This window comes from Siphateles boraxobius, unplaced genomic scaffold (assembly GCF_051911475.1).
Source record: "Siphateles boraxobius isolate OS27281-9 unplaced genomic scaffold, OSU_SipBor_1 11, whole genome shotgun sequence".
NCBI lineage: Eukaryota > Metazoa > Chordata > Actinopteri > Cypriniformes > Leuciscidae > Siphateles > Siphateles boraxobius.
Window position 1 is genome coordinate 5,548,053 of NW_027508711.1, and position 20,397 is coordinate 5,568,449.

At 46.9% G+C, this 20,397-nt stretch overlaps 1 protein-coding gene across 1 annotated transcript; it reads right to left on the reverse strand.

The window, feature by feature from the left end:
• Positions 1 to 10,354: 10,354 nt before the first annotated feature.
• Positions 10,355 to 19,836, reverse strand: atp5fa1 (ATP synthase F1 subunit alpha). The gene is made up of 11 exons (XM_077194351.1): positions 19,649 to 19,836; positions 18,885 to 18,960; positions 18,607 to 18,776; positions 13,101 to 13,274; positions 12,821 to 12,987; positions 12,427 to 12,727; positions 11,449 to 11,673; positions 11,264 to 11,371; positions 10,960 to 11,104; positions 10,722 to 10,872; positions 10,355 to 10,577 (listed from the first exon to the last, which is right to left on the reverse strand). The coding sequence occupies exons 1-11, from the start codon at positions 19,706 to 19,708 to the stop codon at positions 10,499 to 10,501; spliced, it is 1,656 nt and encodes a 551-aa protein (XP_077050466.1). The 5' UTR covers positions 19,709 to 19,836; the 3' UTR covers positions 10,355 to 10,498.
• Between the last annotated feature and the right edge of the window lie 561 nt (positions 19,837 to 20,397).

The window sequence follows — 20,397 nt, forward strand, 5'->3', positions numbered from 1 at the left end:
CTTAAGCATCAGAGCCCATTCAACCAGAGGCGTGGCCTCTTCATGGGCCTGGTCCAGTGGGGTTTCACTCCAGGATATTTGTAGGGCGGCAGGTTGGGCCCGTCCATCTACATTTATACGAATTTACAACCTGGAAGTTCCTGCGCTGCAGGCCAAATTGTTCTCAGTCTAATACTTGACTGACAGACTATACAGTCAGGTGCAATACAGTTCAGGCCGGCTCAGGTCCCTCCTGTCTGTCATTATGTAAAAAAAAAAAGCACTGATTCCTATAGTTAAAGGATTTTGATATATTTTAGGCCCACTACTCGTTGGTCTGAATATCACTATGTATGTATGGTTCAATGTATGGTTCACAAGTATGGTTCTCCAGGTACACACCCTTTGAGGCCATGTGTGGACACTTCAGCACGCACGCCGATTTACATTGGGTTCCCGTAGCGTAAGCTAGCTTATGCAACACGAGAGTACCTTCGTAAGAGAACGCTCTCGGTTACTAACGTAACCTTGGTTCTCTCTAGATGAGGGAACGAGTGTTGCGTAACCCTGCCGTGCTTGTGCTCGTTCTGGTTTCGCTTCAGTAACAGAAAGCGTTTTCATTAATATTATGGTCTTTACCCCTCTATCTATTTGGTCCTATACTACATTGCCTATATTAGGAAAAAAGAATTGATTAAAACCAGTTACAATTTAAATGTAACTTAAAATGTGTAGACATTTTAAGAAGGATATCAAGTACCTGTTGTTATGTGTAAAGAACCATCTTTAGAGTGTTGATAAATGCATGCACAGACACGCACTTGCCAAGATACAAACAAGATACTTTGTTCTTCCAGACTTTGCAAAATTATTTGTAAGGGGGTTTTAAGGGAATTTTTGCTTTGATTTTGCTCATGTAAATAACTGGATCCAGCTGTTTGATTCTGATGAGAGATGTGAAGAGAACAATATGTAATGGTACTTAGTCAACAGATGCTCGAGGGGCTGTGTGTTCCCTTTCGTTGTCACTCCGAGTTACGTCGGATGACGACGAATGGGGTTTCGCTTAGAACACCTATCGACTTCGAGTATTACAAAACGAGCCAATGGCAAGGAAATGCCATGGGTCTGCGGAAACTCATGGCGTAACTCCGCCCCACCTCGTGGGTATAAAAGGAGGACGCCGGCAACAGGCAGATATGTTTTCGCTTCGGAGCCAAGAGCATTTCTTCACTCCACAGTCATCTCTGACTTCGCTCTACGAGACGAGCTTCTCTCTCCGGTGTTGGTGTGACGGCGATCTGCAGCGAGCTCACAGTGCCTGCTGATCTGTGCAGTAATCTGCCAGTGTGTGTGTGTCTCCCTGTGCGCTTCAACATCGCGGAGTTTTTTCTCTCCTCTCATAAAAGAGCTCGCACGCGGCACGTCTTTTTAAAGACGGCTCGCCCGTGCATTTCTGGTTGCAGCGGACTGGTATCGGACTCTGATGGGCACGAGCGCTGTCTAGTGTGTTTGATCATGCTTGAACAGCGCTCGTGGGTGACTCATGTTCTCGCAAGGGAACGTGATCATCGCGTCATAAATAGGTCGAGACTCGGTGAACTCGCAAGAGTGAGAGTCCCCTCATCCACCCCCCGATCTTCGGCGGGTGGCCAGGGTGACCTGAGGGTTACGGTCTGGAACAAGGCGCCGACTATGTGTCCGTGACCCCAGCCCCCCTCTTCAATGACGGTGCCCGCTAGTGAACTGCTGATTCCCGCGAGTCAACCCTCTGGTGGCCCGCGTGTTTCAGTTGAAGCTACAGAGGAAGATGCCATGTCTGTTGCAGCATCACTAGGTGGGCTTGAGTCTTCTGGAAGTGAGGGCTCGTCACAGCTGCCACCTTCCGGTGTGCATACGGCTGTGCCTGAGTCTGATCCGGAGATGACGGCCATGCTTTCCTGGGACGATTGGTTTTGGGTAAGGCCGCCGACCCTCGTCCGTGGCAAACCCCAATACCTCTCTTCCCGGACGTGCATGATGAGATCTCAAAGTCCTAGAAGACCCCCTTGTCTTCTCAGGACCGCTCGCTGATCTCATCCGCCTTTCCTCCCCTCGATGGGGCCGCTGCCCTTGGGTACACTGGGGTTCCCCCGGCTGAACACTCTGTTGCGATGCTATGTGTCCTCAGAGTGCTTCTTCTCGGCGCAATCCTAAGCACCCGCCCGTGGCCTGTAGTTTTTCGTCTACGCTTGTGGCGAGATCCTATAGCGCCACGGGACTGGCAGCCGCCTCACTGCATGCCATGGTCATTCTGCTGGTCCACCCGACCCAGATGCTCATGGACCTGCACGAGGGCGGGACTGACCCAGGGCTCTTCACTGAGCTGCGCGCCGCCACTGACCTTGCTCTCTGAGCGACGAAAGTGGCCGTACGCTCCCTGGGTCAGGTGATGCTCACCAGTCTGTGGCTGAACCTGTCTGATGTGCTGGATGTCGCGCGGACCCGTCTGTCCGACATTCCCATATCCCAGGTCGGCCTCTTCGGCGGTGCGGTTGAGGGCTTGCCCAACAGCTCTCAGCCGCCCATGAGCAGAGTGAGGTTGATTCTGTCCCGACGGCCCCGCCGTCCGCTCAGATCCCTCGTCTGCCCACCGCCGAAGGCGCCCTCCCGCGGCTCCCACACCGCCCGTTCACGGGCCGGCTCTGGGGGCCGCGGGCGGACGCCACAGCCCTCTCCAGCCCCGCCCCCCGCTACACGCCGGGTTAAGCGGCGCTCGTGAGACGGGCACCTCGGCGATGGAGCAGACTGAGGTTGATTCTGTCCCGACGGCCCCGCCGTCCGCTCAGATCCCTCGGTCTGCCCACTGCCGAGGGCGCCCCCCCGCCACAGTCCTCTCCAGCCCCGCACCCCGCTACACGCCGGGTTAAGCGGCGCTCTTGAGTTGGGCTCCTCAGAGATGGGACTCAGTTCTTTCCAGGAGTTGGTAGCAGGACCACTCCTTTCCCCGGGGAGGGCCGGGGAAGAATCCTTATTCTCCAAAGAGCTGATTCTCCCGTCTCTGAGCACAGAGTTCTCGGACGTCACAGAGCGCCGCCCACAAGCCGTGCTCTCCTCGTCCCCCTCTGTCCCAGAGGTGGTTGACATGGCGTGCCGTCCACGGACCGCTTCGCCCCTGTCCCCCTCTGTCGCCAGACCCCTGGCAGAGCAGGCCCCCGCGGGACGACCAGCCTGGTCCTCCCCTGGCCCCTCTGCCAGGACGCGGTTGCTAACTGTGCCCCCACATCGGGCCGCTATGCCGTCCACGTCTGGGCCAGTTACTCCGCTTCGCTGCCCCTCCGGGGGGACGCCTGTGGTCGCATGATCCCGCTGGTTCAGTTCCTGGGAGCCTGGTTAGAGCTTCCCCGTCTGGCCCGCTGGGTCGCGCGGACCATCAGGCTCGGCTATGCGATTCAGTTCGCACGGTCTCCTCCCCACTTGGGGAGTCCGCTCCACTTTTGTCGGTGGCTATGCCCCCATCAGGAGAGCAGAGATTGCCACCCTGCTGGCGAAGGGCGCAATCGAGACTGTCCCTCCAGCCGAGATGGGGTCCAGCCGGCTTCTCAGCCCCTACTTCATTGTCCCCAATAAAACCGGTGGGTTACGGCCAATCCTGGACTTGCGCGTGCTGAACCGCTCCCTTCACAGGATGCCGTTCAAGATGCTCAAACGCGTTTTCGAATGCATACGGCCCAGGATTGGTTTGCAGCGATCGACCTGAAGGACGCCTACTTCATGTCTCTATTCTCCTTGACACAGACCATTCCTTCGGTTTTCTTTCAGGGGCAGGCATCCAGTACGCGGTTTTCCCTTTCGGGCTAGCCCTGTCTCCTCGCATCTTCACGAAGGTCGTCGAGGCTGCCCTTGTTCCCCTTCGGGAACACGGGGTTCGCATCCTGAGTTATATCGACGACTGGCTGATCATAGCTCACTCTCGAGTTCAGGTTGCGAACACAGGGACCTAGTGCTTCGGCACCTAGCTCGTCTGGGCCTTCGGGTCAACTGGGAGAAGAGCAAACTTTGCCCCGTGCAGAGGATCTCTTTTCTCGGTATGGATATCGACTCGGTCGCCATGTCCGCGCAGCTTACGAGCTAGCGCGCGCGCAGTCACTGCTGACTTGCCTGAGACAGTTCGAGGGCAAGAGTGCGGTTCCACTGAAACTTTTTCAGAGGCTCCTGGACATATGGCTTCTGCAGCCGCGGCAACGCCGCTCGGATTGCTTCATATGAGACCGCTTCAGCTTTGGCTTCGCGACCGAGTCCCGAGGTGGGCATGGCAACACGGCACCCTCCGAGTAACAGTTACTCCGACCTGCCGTCAGACCTTCACCCCGTGGTCGAACCTCAGTTTTCTACGGGCCGGAGTGCCCCTGGAACGAGCTTCGCGGCATGTTGTTGTAACGACAGATGCCTCCTCCACGGGCTGGGGTGCCATGTGCAATGGACGTGCTGCCGCGGGCTCCTGGACAGGACCCCGCCACCTCTGGCACATCAATAGCCTCGAGTTGCTGGCCGTACGTCTTGCTCTGCGCCGCTTCCGGGCCATGCTCAAGAACCAACACGTACTAGTCCGTTCAGACAATACCGCCACTGTAGCGTACATCAACCATCAAGGTGGTCTACGCTCCCGCCGTATGTCGCAACTCGCCCGCCACCTCCTCATATGGAGTCAGAAGCATCTGAGGTCGCTTCATGCCATTTACATCCCCGGAGCCCTGAACTGTGCAGCGCACGGCTTCAGCCCCTCCCGGGAGATTGGCGACTCCATCCCCAGTCGGTTCAGCTGATTTGGGACCAGTTCGGGGACGCACAGATAGATCTGTTTGCCTCTCACGACTCGACCCATTGCGCCCTGTATTATTCCCTGACCGAGGGCACGCTCGGCACGGATGCACTGGCGCACAGCTGGCCGCGGGGCCGCAAATATGCGTTTCCCCCAGTGAGCCTTCTTGCGCAGACCCTGCGCAAGGTCAGGGAGGACGAGGAGCAGGTCATTCTGGTCGCGCCATACTGGCCCGCCCGGACCTGGTTCTCCGAACTAGTACTCCTCGCGACAGCACCTCCCTGGCCGATTCCCCTGAGGAAGGACCTCCTTTCTCAGGGACGGGGCACCCTATGGCACCCTCGTCCCGATCTTTGGAACCTCCACGTGTGGCTCCTGGACGGGACGAAGCAGGTTGAGTACCCTTCCACCTACGGTGGCGGCTACCATCACTTCCGCTAGAGCGTCGTCCACGAGACATGTCTACGCGTTGAAGTGGAACCTCTTCGTCAACTGGTGCTCTTCTCTTCAAGAAGACCCCCGGAGATGTTCGATTAGTGTCGTGCTTTCCTTCCTTCAAGATAGGCTAGAGCGAAGGCTGTCTCCCTCCACCCTGAAAGTCTATGTTGCCGCTATTGCCGCACACCATGACCCAGTCGAAGGTAAGTCTGTTGGAAGGCACGACCTGATCATCAGGTTCCTGAGAGGAGCGAGGAGACTGAATCCTCCTCGCCCTCCTCTCGTTCCCTCTTGGGACCTCTCAGTGGTTCTAACTGCCCTGCGGAGTGCTCCCTTTGAGCCTTTGCAATCAGTGGAGCTTAAGTTCCTGTCTATGAAGACAGCGCTCCTGGTTGCATTGGCCTCCATCAAGAGGGTGGGGGACTTGCATGCATTCTCCGTTGACGAAGCGTGCCTGGAATTTGGGCCGGCTTACTCTCACGTGATCCTGAGACCCCGGCCTGGATATGTGCCCAAGGTTCCTACCACTCCCTTCCGGGACCAGGTGGTGAACCTGCAAGCGCTGCCCCCGGAGGAGGCAGACCCAGCCTTGGCACTGCTCTGTCCAGTACGCGCCCTCCGCGCCTATGTAGACAGGACGCAGTGTTTCAGGACCTCAGACCAGCTCTTTGTCTGTTATGGTGGGAAGCTGAAGGGAAAAGCTCTCTCCAAGCAAAGGTTGTCTCACTGGATAGTGGACGCCATTGCCTTGGCATACCAGCAGCAAGGTCGACCGTGCCCCCTTGGTGTGACTGCCCACTCCACCCGGAGTGTGGCATCCTCTTGGGCTCTAGCGCATGGCGCCTCGCTAACAGACATCTGCAGAGCTGCAGGCTGGGCGACACCTAACACATTCGTCAGATTCTACAATCTCCGAGTGGAGCCAGTGTCCTCTCATGTACTCGCTTCAACCAGCTAGTACTGGACCCGCTCAGGTGTCTTCGCTTGCTCGCCATTCCACTCCACGGACTGGATACGTGCGATATTCTCCTCAGGTGAGCTTCCCCGAAAAGCCCTGAGTTCCTCCAGCACTCCTGACGTTGGCGCCAGTATCTATTGCCTGTGCGTCGGCTAGGTGCCTCCCGTGTGCATGGTCCCTCCCCTGAGCGACCCCCACATGTGTATTTCCACTGTAAGCCTCCCGAGCATGTGTCTTTCCCTTGGCAAGCCACCTTGCCACCCCTGGGGTTGAAATATTCCACCTGCGGCTGGACACCCCAGTGTTCTTTATGTCTCCTTCGGGTCACATGTGTATTCTCTAAGTCCCCCCCTCTGGGTTGGCAGTAATTGCATATTTTCCCTGAACTTGGGATATGCTCCCCAGTGTACCTTGGTATTCCTGTGCTAAATAGGAGTCCTTCGTCCGTGCCAGTCTCACGACAGGGATCTCAGATTTACGCAGGGCACTGGAAGACAGCTGAGAAGGTGGCGTGATTAGACTGGTAACCCCATTCGTCGTCATCCGACGTAACTCGGAGTGACAACGAAAGGGAACGTCTCGGTTACGTATGTAACCCTCGTTCCCTGAGTAGGGAACGGAGACGTTACGTCTGCCTGCCACTTTCCGCTGTACCGCGGGGATCGCCTGAGCTCAGTCTTGGCTCCTCAGCGAAGAAACATATCTGCCTGTTGCCGGCGTCCTCCTTTTATACCCACGAGGTGGGGCGGAGTTACGCCATGCAAATTCCGCAGACCCATGGCATTTCCTTGCCATTGGCTCGTTTTGTAATACTCGAAGTCGATAGGTGTTCTAAGCGAAACCCCATTCGTCGTCATCCGACGTAACGTCTCCGTTCCCTACTCAGGGAACGAGGGTTACATACGTAACCGAGACGTTTTCTGGGGTAGATTATGCAAACGGCTACAGGACGATGCTCAAATGTGAGTTTACAGAGATGCTGTAGATGTGTATGCTCCTAAAAAGAAAGGGTTTCTTGATGGTTCTTTGCAAGAACCATACATCTTATTGGCTGTATAGGGTTCTTGAGCTGCTTTGGAGATTATTGATACATATTGGCTCCTCAGATCATTGTATTGGTGTCTGGGCTATTTAAATTTAACATGAACAACTGTTCGCAATCCATTTCATTAATTGTATTTGATGAGAAAAAATGTAACCATCAGGAACTGAAATGCCCAAATAGGTATTAGGCAATTGGCAATAACATTGTCTGGTAGCATGTGGCCTAAGGATTGTGGATTAAAAAAGTAAATTGGGTCAATTCAGAAATCATGTTGACTTCATTATATATTGTTGACATTATATATATGTTGACATTATTTTTATATTTATTGAAATAAAAAATGAAATTTTGATTGAATGTCTCAAAAAAACACTTTTCCAAAGAACTTTCAAAAGATGTTGATGTTGACAATGTTGACATAGAAATGCATAAATCAGAATCTGAGGACTTGAACAGCTCCTGGTATAACGTCAAGGGTTTTCATCTTGTAATTACAGTTACGACATGGCATGAACGTTTGCCTGAGTGTTTGAGTCTTTGCCTGCCGCTTCTCTCACTGTTTTGTTTGCTTGCTTTATCTAAGTTATGTTGTTTTCTGCGCCTTCGTGGCTGCGATGTGGTTGTGCCATTTTATAGATTTTGGACTGCTGCTTTTTCTTCTGTACTCCACCTGGAGTAACCTGCGGTGTGCATCGGGGAATCAACACAGTGGTCTGGCTGTGCATATGGACTCTGTCATACTGAGCTCACGGTGTGCAACAGGGAATCAACGCTTAGGACAGGCTGTGTACGATGACTTAACAACAATGACTGCACACCAACTTCTGAGCTTAAAATCTCATCCGCTCCTAATATTTTTGTCCCAATGCCGGTTTAAGATTAACAATCTGTTTTACATTCGTGTTGATCACAGTAATTTAATACCAGTTCCCCGTGTGGAGACTAAATCAATGTTGTCTCCACCGCTGAGTCTGGCTTATGCTGCATTATCAAATACCCGTTCTGTTAATAACAAGTCACTGTTTTTATCGGATTTTATTTCAGATTTACTGTTTTTAACTGAATCATGGCATAAAGAGAGTGATTGACTCCTGTTTAACCAGATTACTCATGCTGGTTTTGGATTTTAGATCTCCTGAGGTCATCTGGTTGAGGCAGCAACATTATTGTGGTTTACAACCTGCAGTTCAATTTAAGTGCTGCGTCTGCTCATCAGTTTTCATAATTTGAATGCTTGGATTTGAGAGTGAGTTGCATGAGTTTCTACTTCTACAATCATTGCTGCGGTCTACAAACCCCCTGACTAAATCACATGCAGTTCTGATGTCAGTTTGCGGTCTTTGTCAATGTAGACCCTGAAGTTCCTCAGAAGTCTTATTGTCAAGGACTTCAACATTCATGTGGACCAAAGTGACGCTACGACAGCTAAGGATTTTTATCGCTACTTGACTGTTTTAATTTCTTGGAAATGGTAACTGTCTGGATTACAAATGGCTCATTTGTATCGCAGTTATCATGGGACTGTCTTTATTTTGGAACTATATCATTGTGGAAGTGGAAATGTATTGATCAGACAGTTCTCAAATTCTGTTTCCACTTTAAATGATCTGCACTTTACATCTTTGGAGGAGCAGGTTTTGCTGCTAATCTAGGGTGCTTCTCATTTCTTATTTGTGCATCCTCGCTTCCTTTCCTAGCACCTCAGCTCCTCCCCCTGTAGGTTGTGAGGGAAGGACGCAAGGAAAGAAAATGAGGACGGAGGAATCGAATGAAAGCTTTTTTTATACATTGGTATACTTGATCACTCGAGAGTCACTTCACAGCGTCATCAGCAGCGCTCAAAGGATCTGCCCTTATGTTGTTGAAGCTTGTTTAAGAAATTCATAATGAATAATAATAAAGCAAGATACCCTGTTGAAATATGTGAGATGTGTGGTTTATATAAACTGCAAAGGTAAACTATAAATTAAAAAGATTGTGACCGATGTGAAGGGGGAAGAGAATGTATACGTGCGTCACGTTTAGTCAATAAAACACTTCCGCATAGGATACACCTGTGTATCCTCGCTCATGACTCCTCCGAAAGCCTCCTCACTCCTCGATCCTCGCGGTGCAGTTAGAGAATTGAGATGTCCTTCAAGATGGCTGTGCTTGATTGGTTTCCGGGTCATAGGATGGAGGACGGAGGAGACGAGGAGGGATATTGAGAAGCACCCCTAGACTCTTTTGCTTCTGAGGTCACGTAAGGTTACTACAGGACTTTAGTGTTTTACAGCAAATGCACATTGCCATCACTAGGGTCGTGAAGCAGTCTCCATCTGGTGGTAAAGACCTGAATCACAAACACTGAGAAGAGCTTTACTTTGACTGTCTCTAGTGGCAGAATGTGTATAACTGCTCTAAAATAACAATTGAACTGAACTGACCTCGACAGCTCATACTACAACTAGAACCAGGTTTACCATTTTTTAGAAAGGGTTTTGAAAACTGATTACCATTTCAAATTTGCCAGGCAATGCTACCATGAGACAGAAGGGGTCCAAGTTTTCAGCTCCCAAATAAATTCAGAGACATGGGTGACATTGTTATTTGAGGGATTAAAAGGAATTCCCAGTTACTGCTGCCAGCAGGTGTGAAATCTCACTCAGTTTCATACACAGTCAAAGGGTTCAAAATTATCATTTTACAATAAGGTCCCATTTATTAAGGTTAGTTACGCATTCTTAAATGATAAACACATATCATTTAACAAGACAACTTTTGATTTTAATAATTAAATGTTGAATTCAACAAGTAAAAATGCTCATGTCTTTTTCATTGTTCATGTTAACAAATTAACTAACTGAAGTTAATGTTAAGTGAAGCAGTGTTAAACTACCCTTTGCATTTCCAAATGGTAAGGTTAACAAACCAAAAGAAAACTTCTGAAACTACATCTCACCCTCAAATTACATATTTACAGTCCTAGAGCAGGAACACTAGGCTGTGCTGAGAAAATGTAAAGGTACCAGTTTGCACATCAAGTGACATACTTTGAATACTAAACCAGTACTCAGCATAGTACAGTTATTAAATGCCATAATTTAGGGATCTAAAACACACTAGAACCCCTGAATAAAAACTCAAACCAAGATGGAGTTGGGAACACTTTATTCTCTCTTAGGAGATTTCTGTACATCGAGGATCAAGTGCCACTTGAATTTCTTTAGGGTTTGTATAAATTTAAGCAGGAGCACTATGGAAACATTGACAAAACATATGCGATACAGGAAACAATCTACTCAAAGCTTGAGAGGAAGGTTAGCACGATCTGCTTGAGTTTTGTGTCAGTGGCCTCTGAGATTTTACCTTCGGTCCTAAAACACAAATAAAAGAGTATAAGCACTTTCTACTATAAGCAAGTTACATTTATAGCAGTCATTTGAGTTTAAAAGTGATGTCTCAGGAACAAGGTGTTCCACTGACATTTCAATGAATACTGAAGCACTTCTGAAACCTACCTGATGGCTCCAAGCAGATCCTGGTGCTGGCTGATGACATGTTGAAGGAAGGTTCTCTCAAATTTGGTGATCTTGCTAGGCTCCATTTTATCCAAGTGTCCTCTCACACCAGCATAAATTACAGCCACCTGCTCCTCAATGGCCATTGGACCTTGAGACAAAACAGCATGGGAACATTACAAATAGATAGGTTGAGAGCATGTCATCCTATGCAGTATAGGGGAAGCAGTGTACGTACAGTACTGGCCCTGCTTGAGCAGCTCTGTGAGTCGCACGCCTCGGTTGAGCAGCTGCTGTGTGGCGGCGTCCAGATCAGAACCGAACTGGGCGAAAGCAGCCACCTCACGGTACTGAGCCAACTCCAGCTTCATGGTACCAGCCACCTGGAGAACAAACAGCAGGTGTTATACAGAAACAAGGGCAGACATTCAGATTTATTTAAGCAATATATGGTGATTTAGAAGAAATGCAATTATATTGCAGCCCTACTAGAAACAAGCTTAAAAAAAATCCATTGGGAGCCAAACCAGGACAAAACAAACCTGCTTCATGGCCTTGGTCTGGGCAGCAGAGCCGACACGGGACACGGACAGACCCACGTTGATAGCGGGACGGATGCCCTTGTAGAACAACTCGGTCTCCAAGAAAATCTGCATGAAGAGATTGAGTAGATCAGCGTGTGCATCAAGTCATTGACTGAGCAGGATCTGCTTGTGCAATGACTCACCTGTCCGTCGGTGATGGAGATGACATTGGTGGGAATGTAAGCGGACACGTCTCCGGCCTGGGTCTCGATAACGGGCAGGGCGGTGAGGGATCCACCACCGAAGTTGTCGTTCATCTTGGCCGCTCTCTCCAGCAGACGGGAGTGCAGGTAGAAGACGTCACCGGGGTAGGCCTCACGACCGGGGGGGCGACGCAGCAGCAGGGACATTTGACGGTAGGCAACAGCCTGAAAGACCAACAAAGCTCACATTTTCTACATTCAGACTCAGATACACAAACTCCTGCAATACCATTAAACATACTGCATCATTTTATATGCACATTCTGGGCCTCAATTTAACAACTTTGTGCGCAACAGGACTGTTGTCCGATAGTTTACACTTTTAGCAAGTAAAAGGTCGTGGTTCACATTCACCTGTCTTTGCTGTGAAATCTTTCCTGATTTTTGTGAAGTACACTTCTACTAGTAATATTTCAAGATAAACACTTACTGGACTGAAGAGAATATTTAGTGACATCTGCTATACGGTTATAAAGATCTCATTGATTTACTAGCTATCGGAAGATAGTAGATTGTCCATTTAAATAACAGCAACTGCACCAAGTTGCATGTTTTTTCTCAGTTTGGACCTCTGTATGAGTGCGAGCTCTATATTCACTGTATAATGCATAAAAGCCTAATGTATATGATACTCAATCACATGCAAACTTGTATGAAAGACTGCAGCTCCATTTTTCTGGGTGCATCTTACAAAATAAGTCCTTAATGTCATGAGACAGATTATCATCTCAGGACAAACTTAAGAAAAAAAGAAAGAAAAAAGGGTATACCAAAACATGTTAAAATATTCGCATTTTGGTGCTTTTTCCCCCTTCAATAAATGACCATGGGTTAATCTAGTGTGGCCCATATGACACCTTGCATGCACAACTTGGTCATGTCTGGATTTAAAGGAATAAATGTGTCTTAAGCAGTCACCTGTTTGGAGAGATCGTCATAGATGATCAGAGCATGTTTGCCGTTGTCTCTGAAGTACTCTCCCATGGAGCAGCCGGAGTAAGGAGCCAGGTACTGCAGGGGAGCGGCGTCAGACGCGGTGGCCGACACCACGATGGTGTATTTCATGGCATCAGTGTCTGTCAGCCTCTTCACCAGCTGGGCCACGGTGGATCTCTTCTGACCGATGGCCACGTAGATGCAGTACAACTTCTTTTTCTCCTCAGTGCCTTCATTGAAGCGCTTCTGGTTGATGATGGTGTCGATGGCAATGGCGGTTTTGCTGGTGTAAATAAGTTTAAAAATGGATAATTAAGCTAAAATGGGCTCAAATAAAGCCAGCATGTCCAAAAGTCCATTATTCTTCTGCACTTACCCAGTCTGTCTGTCTCCAATGATCAGCTCTCTCTGGCCACGGCCAATGGGCACAAGACTGTCCACGGCTTTGATGCCGGTCTGCATGGGCTCCCTCACAGAGATGCGAGGGATGATGCCAGGGGCCTTCAGACCCACACGCCTACGCTCCTTAGAGCCCAAGGGACCCTTGGAGGAGAAACAAAGACAGATTGTTCAACTGTAAGGAACAATTCTGACAATAGGCACCCATATTAAAGAAAGGATCTACAACTATGCAAGGAACTAATTGGTGGTCAGACCTTGCCATCAATGGGGTTTCCCAGAGCATCCACAACACGGCCAAGCAGCTCCTCTCCGACAGGAACGTCCACGATAGCTCCTGTTCTCTTGACAACATCCCCCTCCTTGATGAGTTTGTCATTACCGAACACCACAACACCAACGTTATCAGGCTCCAAGTTCAGAGACATTCCCTAAGAGGACAAGCGAAAGTGACCAGGAAAATTAGAGACCGGATTACATAACTTAATGTTAAAACTAAAACAGTTAATTCTAAAGTAAATTTAAGCATTTTGTTCAGTCAAAATAAAAACAAAAATGACAAGTTCAAATGCTATGCATATACACACCAAAAACATGCATCTCCAACTACAATAATGCACTGAAATAAGAGACAATTTGTATGTACACTGCATTAAAGGGATAGTTCACCTAAAAATAAATTCGGTCATATTTTATTCACCATCAAGTTGTTCCAAACGTGTATTCATTTATTTCTGCTGAACACAAAAGATGATATTTTGGAGAACAGGGGTAATAAGAGTTGGATCCCATTAAAAAAAAAAAAAAAAAAAAAGAGAGAGATATATACATATATAGAAACCAATGGTGCCTATCAACTAGGGCTGCACGATTTGGGGAAAATGTCATTACAATTATTGAGGTCAACATTGCGATATAATTGACAAATGGTTTTATGAGTCAACTTCCTTGGTTCGAAAGCAAAATGCACACAGATTAGTGATAATTCTGAAATGTGCATTTCTCAACTCAAACTAGCAACAACTAAATGATTGATAACACCTATGATCAATAAGCCATTGATGTTTGGATAAAAAAAATAAGCCTTCGCTGCATAAATTATAAATAGACTAATCCTCATTACATTTTTTTTAAATTATTCATTTAGCTGACGCTTTTATTCAAAGCGACTTACAATTGCTATATATACACAGGTCCTTCTCAAAATTTGCATATTTTGATAAACGTTCATTATTTTCCATAATGTAATGATAAAAATTGAACTTTCAAATATTTTGGATTCATTGCACACCAACTGAAATATTTCAGGTGTTTTTATTGTTTTAATACTGATGATTTTGGCATACAGCTCATGAAAACCCAAAATTCCTATCTCAAAGAATTAGCATATCATGAAAAGGGTCTCTAACGAGCTATTAACCTAATCATCTGAATCAACGAATCAACTAATTAACTCTAAACACCTGCAAAAGATTCCTGAGGCTTTTAAAAACTCCCAGCCTGTTTCATTACTCAAAACCGCAATCATGGGTAAGACTGCCGACCTGACTGCTGTCCAGAAGGCCATCATTGACACCCTCAAGCAAGAGGGTAAGACACAGAAAGAAATTTCTGTACAAATAGGCTGTTCCCAGAGTGGGAAGCACAGAGCACCTCAGTGGGAAGTCTGTGGGAAGGAAAAAGTGTGGCAAAAAACGCTGCACAACGAGAAGAGGAAGATTGTGGAGAAGGACCGATTCCAGACCTTGGGGGACCCAGGAAATGGGCTACAGGTGCCGCATTGCCCAGGTCAAGCCAATTTTGAACCAGAAACAGCGGCAGAAGCGCCTGACCTGGGCTACAGAGAAGCAGCACTGGACTGTTGCTCAGTGGTCCAAAGTACTTTTTTCGGATGAAAGCAAATTTTGCATGTCATTCGGAAATCAAGGTGCCAGAGTCTGGAGGAAGACTGGGGAGAAGGAAATGCCAAAATGCCTGAAGTCCAGTGTCAAGTACCCACAGTCAGTGATGGTCTGGTGTGCCATGTCAGCTGCTGGTGTTGGTCCATTGTGTTTTATCAAGGGCAGGGTCAATGCAGCTAGCTATCAGGAGATTTGGGAGCACTTCTTGCTTCCATCTGCTGAAAAGCTTTATGGAGATGAAGATTTCATTTTTCAGCACGACCTGGCACCTGCTCACAGTGCCAAAACCACTGGTAAATGGTTTACTGACCATGGTATTACTGTGCTCAATTGGCCTGCCAACTCTCCTGACCTGAACCCCATAGAGAATCTGTGGGATATTGTGAAGAGAAAGTTGAGACGCAAGACCCAACACTCCGGATGAGCTTAAAGGTGCAATGTGTAAAAAATTTGAGTATCTATTAACAGAAATGCAATATGACATCCATAACTATGTTTTCAGTGGTGTATAAAGAACTTACTTAATAAACCGTAATGTTTTTATTACCTTAGAATGAGACATTTATATCTACATAACCGCGGGAATCCCCTTCTAATGAAGGTCGACATATTGTGACGTCATGTTTCTACCGTAGCCGACAGGAAACAAACAGCGCGTTTCGTCACAACCTTGAAAGAGAAGCAACAGAATGCTAGAAGCTAGTCATAAACACCGTGAGTAGTGACTTTTCCCTTGTCAGTGGTGTAAAATATGTAGTTGGATTGTTTCATGTAACTTAGTTCTTCTCCCTCGCTATGTTATGGCTTTGCTACGTGGGGATAAATGTGCTGCACGTTCATGAGACAGCTGATTAGTACTCGTCATTTACCGTAAAACAGTAACGTTACAGGAATCACCAACCCGTCGATCGCGGTTCACAAGTCGATCTTGGAAGCATTTTAAGTCGACCGCGAAGAGTTTTCAAAATCAGAGAAAAAAAAGCCTATTGTGTGTAGTAAATGGTGTCTAGGGGATGCGGAGGCGCGCGCGCTGTTACAATCATGCCATTTTTGCCGCGCGCACCTTTGGGCTCACGCGGACACGTCCAGTTTAAACAAGGCTTTACGCTTTAACCAGCTCAGCCACAGTAACAGCTTAGATTGAGCCAGCTAAACTTTTACTACCCTGTTAGAAAAAATATATAGTTGCATAGTTTCATGTGGTTCTTCTCCCTCGCTGTATTATGGGTTTGCTATGTGGGGGGAAATGTGCTGGTTACGTTGGTGAGACAATCAGCTGATTACTATTATTATATATATATTAAGACCCTTGATCCTCACCTGACTATGGCTTTGTAAACTCTATCCATGATGTGGTTAATGGACTGTGGTACAGAAACAGTGACAATGTTACACACTCTTGGCTTACTCTGGCTATTCTCTGCTGTCTCAGACGACGAAATGTTTGTCCAGTTTCAGGCACCGTAGCTTCTTCGAAAGGGAGGGATGAGCAGTGGGCTGAGCCCTCAGTGCAACTCGCAGCCGAACCGCTAGATGTCGCTAAAAATCACACACTGCACCTTTAAGGCCGCTATCGAAGCATCCTGGGCCTCCATAACACCTCAGCAGTGCCACAGGCTGATTGCCTCCATGCCACGCCGCATTGAAGCAGTCATTTCTGCAAAAGGATTCCCGACCAAGTATTGAGCGCATAACTGAACATAATTATTTGAAGGTTGACTTTTTTTGTATTAAAAACCCTTCTTTTATTGGTCGGATGAAATATGCTAATTTTTTGAGATAGGAATTTTGGGTTTTCATGAGCTGTATGCCAAAATCATCAGTATTAAAACAATAAAATATTTCAGTTGGTGTGCAATGAATTAAAATATATGAAAGTTTAATTTTTATCATTACATTATGGAAAATAATTAACTTTATCACAATATGCTAATTTTTTTTAGAAGACCTGTATGTCAGAGGTCGCACGCCTCTGGAGCAACTAGGGGTTAAGTGTCTTGCTCAGGGACACATTGGTGTCTCACAGTGGATTCTAACCCGGGTCTCTCACACCAAAGGCATGTGTCTCATCCACTGCGCCATCACCACTTATTATACCTACAAAAGTTCTTTAGTCAAGAGCAGCGAGTAATTTTCTCTTTTCCCTTTGTTCTTTGTTTAACTTTACTGACAGAAAGCTTTATTGGCCGCTGCTGACAGAGACGTGGATCTCACAAAACTCTTTACGTCCATCATAAGACTGCTCTTATGTTATGAAGACACTCGACAAAATGACATTTTGGCATAATTGTGTGTGCTAATGTTCGTTCACGTGCAAAAGAGAACTGTACTCTGAAGCACGGTCTCTGCATGCGCATGATACTGGAGCGCATCTTTCTGTGCGTCACAGTCAGGACATTCACAGGCAGCGCGCTCTTTTGACTTGTTGCGCTTGACTTGTTGCGCATGAATGGTTTAGAAGCAGTCGCACGAACAATGGTGCGTTCACGCCGGACGCGAATAGAGCGTCTAGCGCGAGTGATTTCAATGTTAAGTCAATGCAAAGACGCGTTACGTGCGTATAAAATTCCTGCGGCGCGAATGAGGCGTAGAGCGCGATAGACGCGAATTCGCCTCATTCGCGCGTCAAGTTCACGCGAATGGCGCGATAGTGCGAATTGAGCATCTGGCGCGTTACGTGCGAATGATTTATTTAGTGCTTTTGTGCATTCACGCGTTTGACGCAAATTCGCGTCTGCCGCCTGAGTTGAAAAATCTGAACTTCTGCGTCAAATTCGAGCCACGTTAACCAACCAGGAGCCAGCTTGCTGCTGTCACGTGGTGAAGTAAATATTTTACCACATAAAAACTTGATTTTAATATGAGACATTAATTTATGTTATTTATTCCATATCTAGTCTAGATTATATGAAACGTTATTATTATTCTAATGTAAAGAGAACCAACATAGCCTAGTACTTTAGTGCAAGAACATAGTTCGTGTCTGGACAGTGTTGTGTGAGGGAAAAAAACAGGACAGTTTAATCACTTTTGTAGTAGCCTAGGCTGGCTCCATTTATCATCAAAACAAAAATAAATTACAGATTAGGTGGGTGAGGTGGAGGGTGATCCTCGCTCCGATGCGGGACAGCAGGTCATTGAACTGGGCGCGGGACAGGCGGAAGTACCGCTGAAAGCGGTCGTCATCCAGGCGCAGCTTCTGGAGCAAATGGTGAAACTCGCCGAACTGGGTTCGCCTCCAAAGGGTCTGGTGGACCCAAAATACGGCGATGATCCCTACGCCGCTGTTCTGCTCTCCAGAGCAAATACAGAGCGGTGACTCTCTTGATATCTTGTAAAAAGATGGCAGCCAACGGGGTTCGAAACTTTTGCCTCTGATGCAGATGCCGAGTGACGTTTCACTCTTGACGTGCGAATTAACAAAAAGTGGTCAAGCGTCAAACTAGACGCGGTAGACGCGAATTTGACGCGATATTCGTGTCCGGTGTGAACGCACAGTAAGAGCGGGATCATGTAACGCTAGCCAAAGGATGACTAAAAATAACAGATGCTGCGTTAATAGCCCTAATTTGTTTATTTCATATAAAATCGCAGCATTTTGCGTCATATAATCACATAGGCTTGACATGGCGATTGCGATATGATTAATCGTGCAGCACTACTATCAACAGTTTAGTTCCAAGATTCTTCAAAATATCTTGTGTTCAGCAGGAGAAGGAAATTCATACAAGTTTGGAACACCTTGAGAGTGAGTAAATGACCGGTTTCATTTTTGGGTGAACTATCCTTTTAAGAATCTTGAAGCATCTGGACTCCTTGAAGGCTCAGCCACGACCTCATGACCCCGGGCTCGCTCACTCACCTTCAGACCAGAGGAGAACTCCACCATCTCTTCAGCCTGCACGTTCCTCAGCCCGTACACACGAGCGATACCGTCACCGATGGACAGCACGCGGCCGGTCTCCTGCAGATCCGCACTAGTATCGGCTCCAAGAATCTTCTCCTCCAGAATGCTGGACACCTCCGCTGTGCCTTAAAAAACAATGCAGAGTGAAGTGAATGCAGTACAAGATCTTAATAAAAACAACAAAAACCACACCTAAATGTCTCAAGTGCAACATGAAAAGAAACGTTTAATACCTGTCTTCTGCAGCCATGGTCTGGCAGTGTGCAGGTTATTTGCTCCGACACATGCAGCAGCAACATTCTTGGAAACCTGCAATAGCAAATATATTGGTTATATTCCTGTAATGATAGTGTTAGTAATAGACACCTGAATCAGAGCATGTTGCTTGTGAGTCCTTGACCTTCATGCGCCATCAACAACCACGTCATTGAACCTAAACCTATAAACTATGTAATAGCAGAATAACTACAAATACTAAACAAAGTCTATAACTTCTCATCTGAAAACATAAGAATGCGTTCAGTGATCGTAATGCACCACAAAGTACTATGACATCATACAAACGGCTACGACTAAAGAAAGGGTAACGTTAAACGCAAGTGCAACAACAATGGCCATACATGGATACACTAAACCATTAAGCACTAAAATACACAAAATTCACTCATATAGAGAAAGCTACTGACAGCTGACCTGTCTCAAACCCAATCAGCATTTCCTGACCTTCAATTGGGAAAGTCATTCATTGATAACCTGGCTAAACATGCAAACGTAACCATGCATAAGGTAAGTATACGTTTAAAACACGCAGATTCTGTTCCCTAAAAGTACGTTGTTGAAGTTTAAACCACAAACAAATAAAGATAAAATCAAACGCAGCGAACGTAGGCCTCTCATACTGCAAGATGGCGACGCGCAGCCTCACGCCATTTACAAGCGTTGACATTCACCGACTCGGTGCTGCACCCGTGTTAAAACACCACAAAATGCGACTTACGAATCCGGCCCGTCTGGGCAAGGTGCGGGCCAGAGCCGCCGCAACGCGAACGGAGAGCATGGTTATTGATACGTTGTGTGAGCTTGAGCGTGTGTCCTCCTGCAGCGGCCGGCTGATGCGCGAGGAACTGAGTGAAGGAAATGGAGGTCGCGAGCGCAGCTCATATACGAAAGGTCAACAACAGACCCGGATGTAGTTTCCCGAGACGACCCGAGACATTTTTATTCATGTAGATTATAACATTTTACTGTCTATGATTATAACATATAAAGTCAAGGCTATGTCTATTAAACGGTGTTTGTGTTGTTTAAAAAAACTAAGACGATTTTAGAAGACGATTTTATCCAAAGCGAAAGAGGAACAATAGCTCATATTTTATGAACGATAACTTTTTTCCAAGTATAAAAATCTGCCAAACATCTTTTCTTTTGGAAAGATATACTTCTAAATAGGCAAATTATTTATGTAATTTAATTTAAAATTAGAAAAGGAACATTTCAACAATCATTTGTTTTAATTGTTGTATGAAAAATTATATCAATGCTGTAGATTTATCTGTATGTTTTGAGAAAACAAATTACATAATTATATTTACAAAATCACGCTGAACTTATTTTTAGGGATATGAAAATGTAACTTTTTTTGACATTTAAATACAAACTTCCCAATTGGGCAGTGCTGCAGCGTCCTAGAATCTCATTGGTTGGTTTATCATCAGTGCAGCCAATGATAAATGCGCATTGAGACCC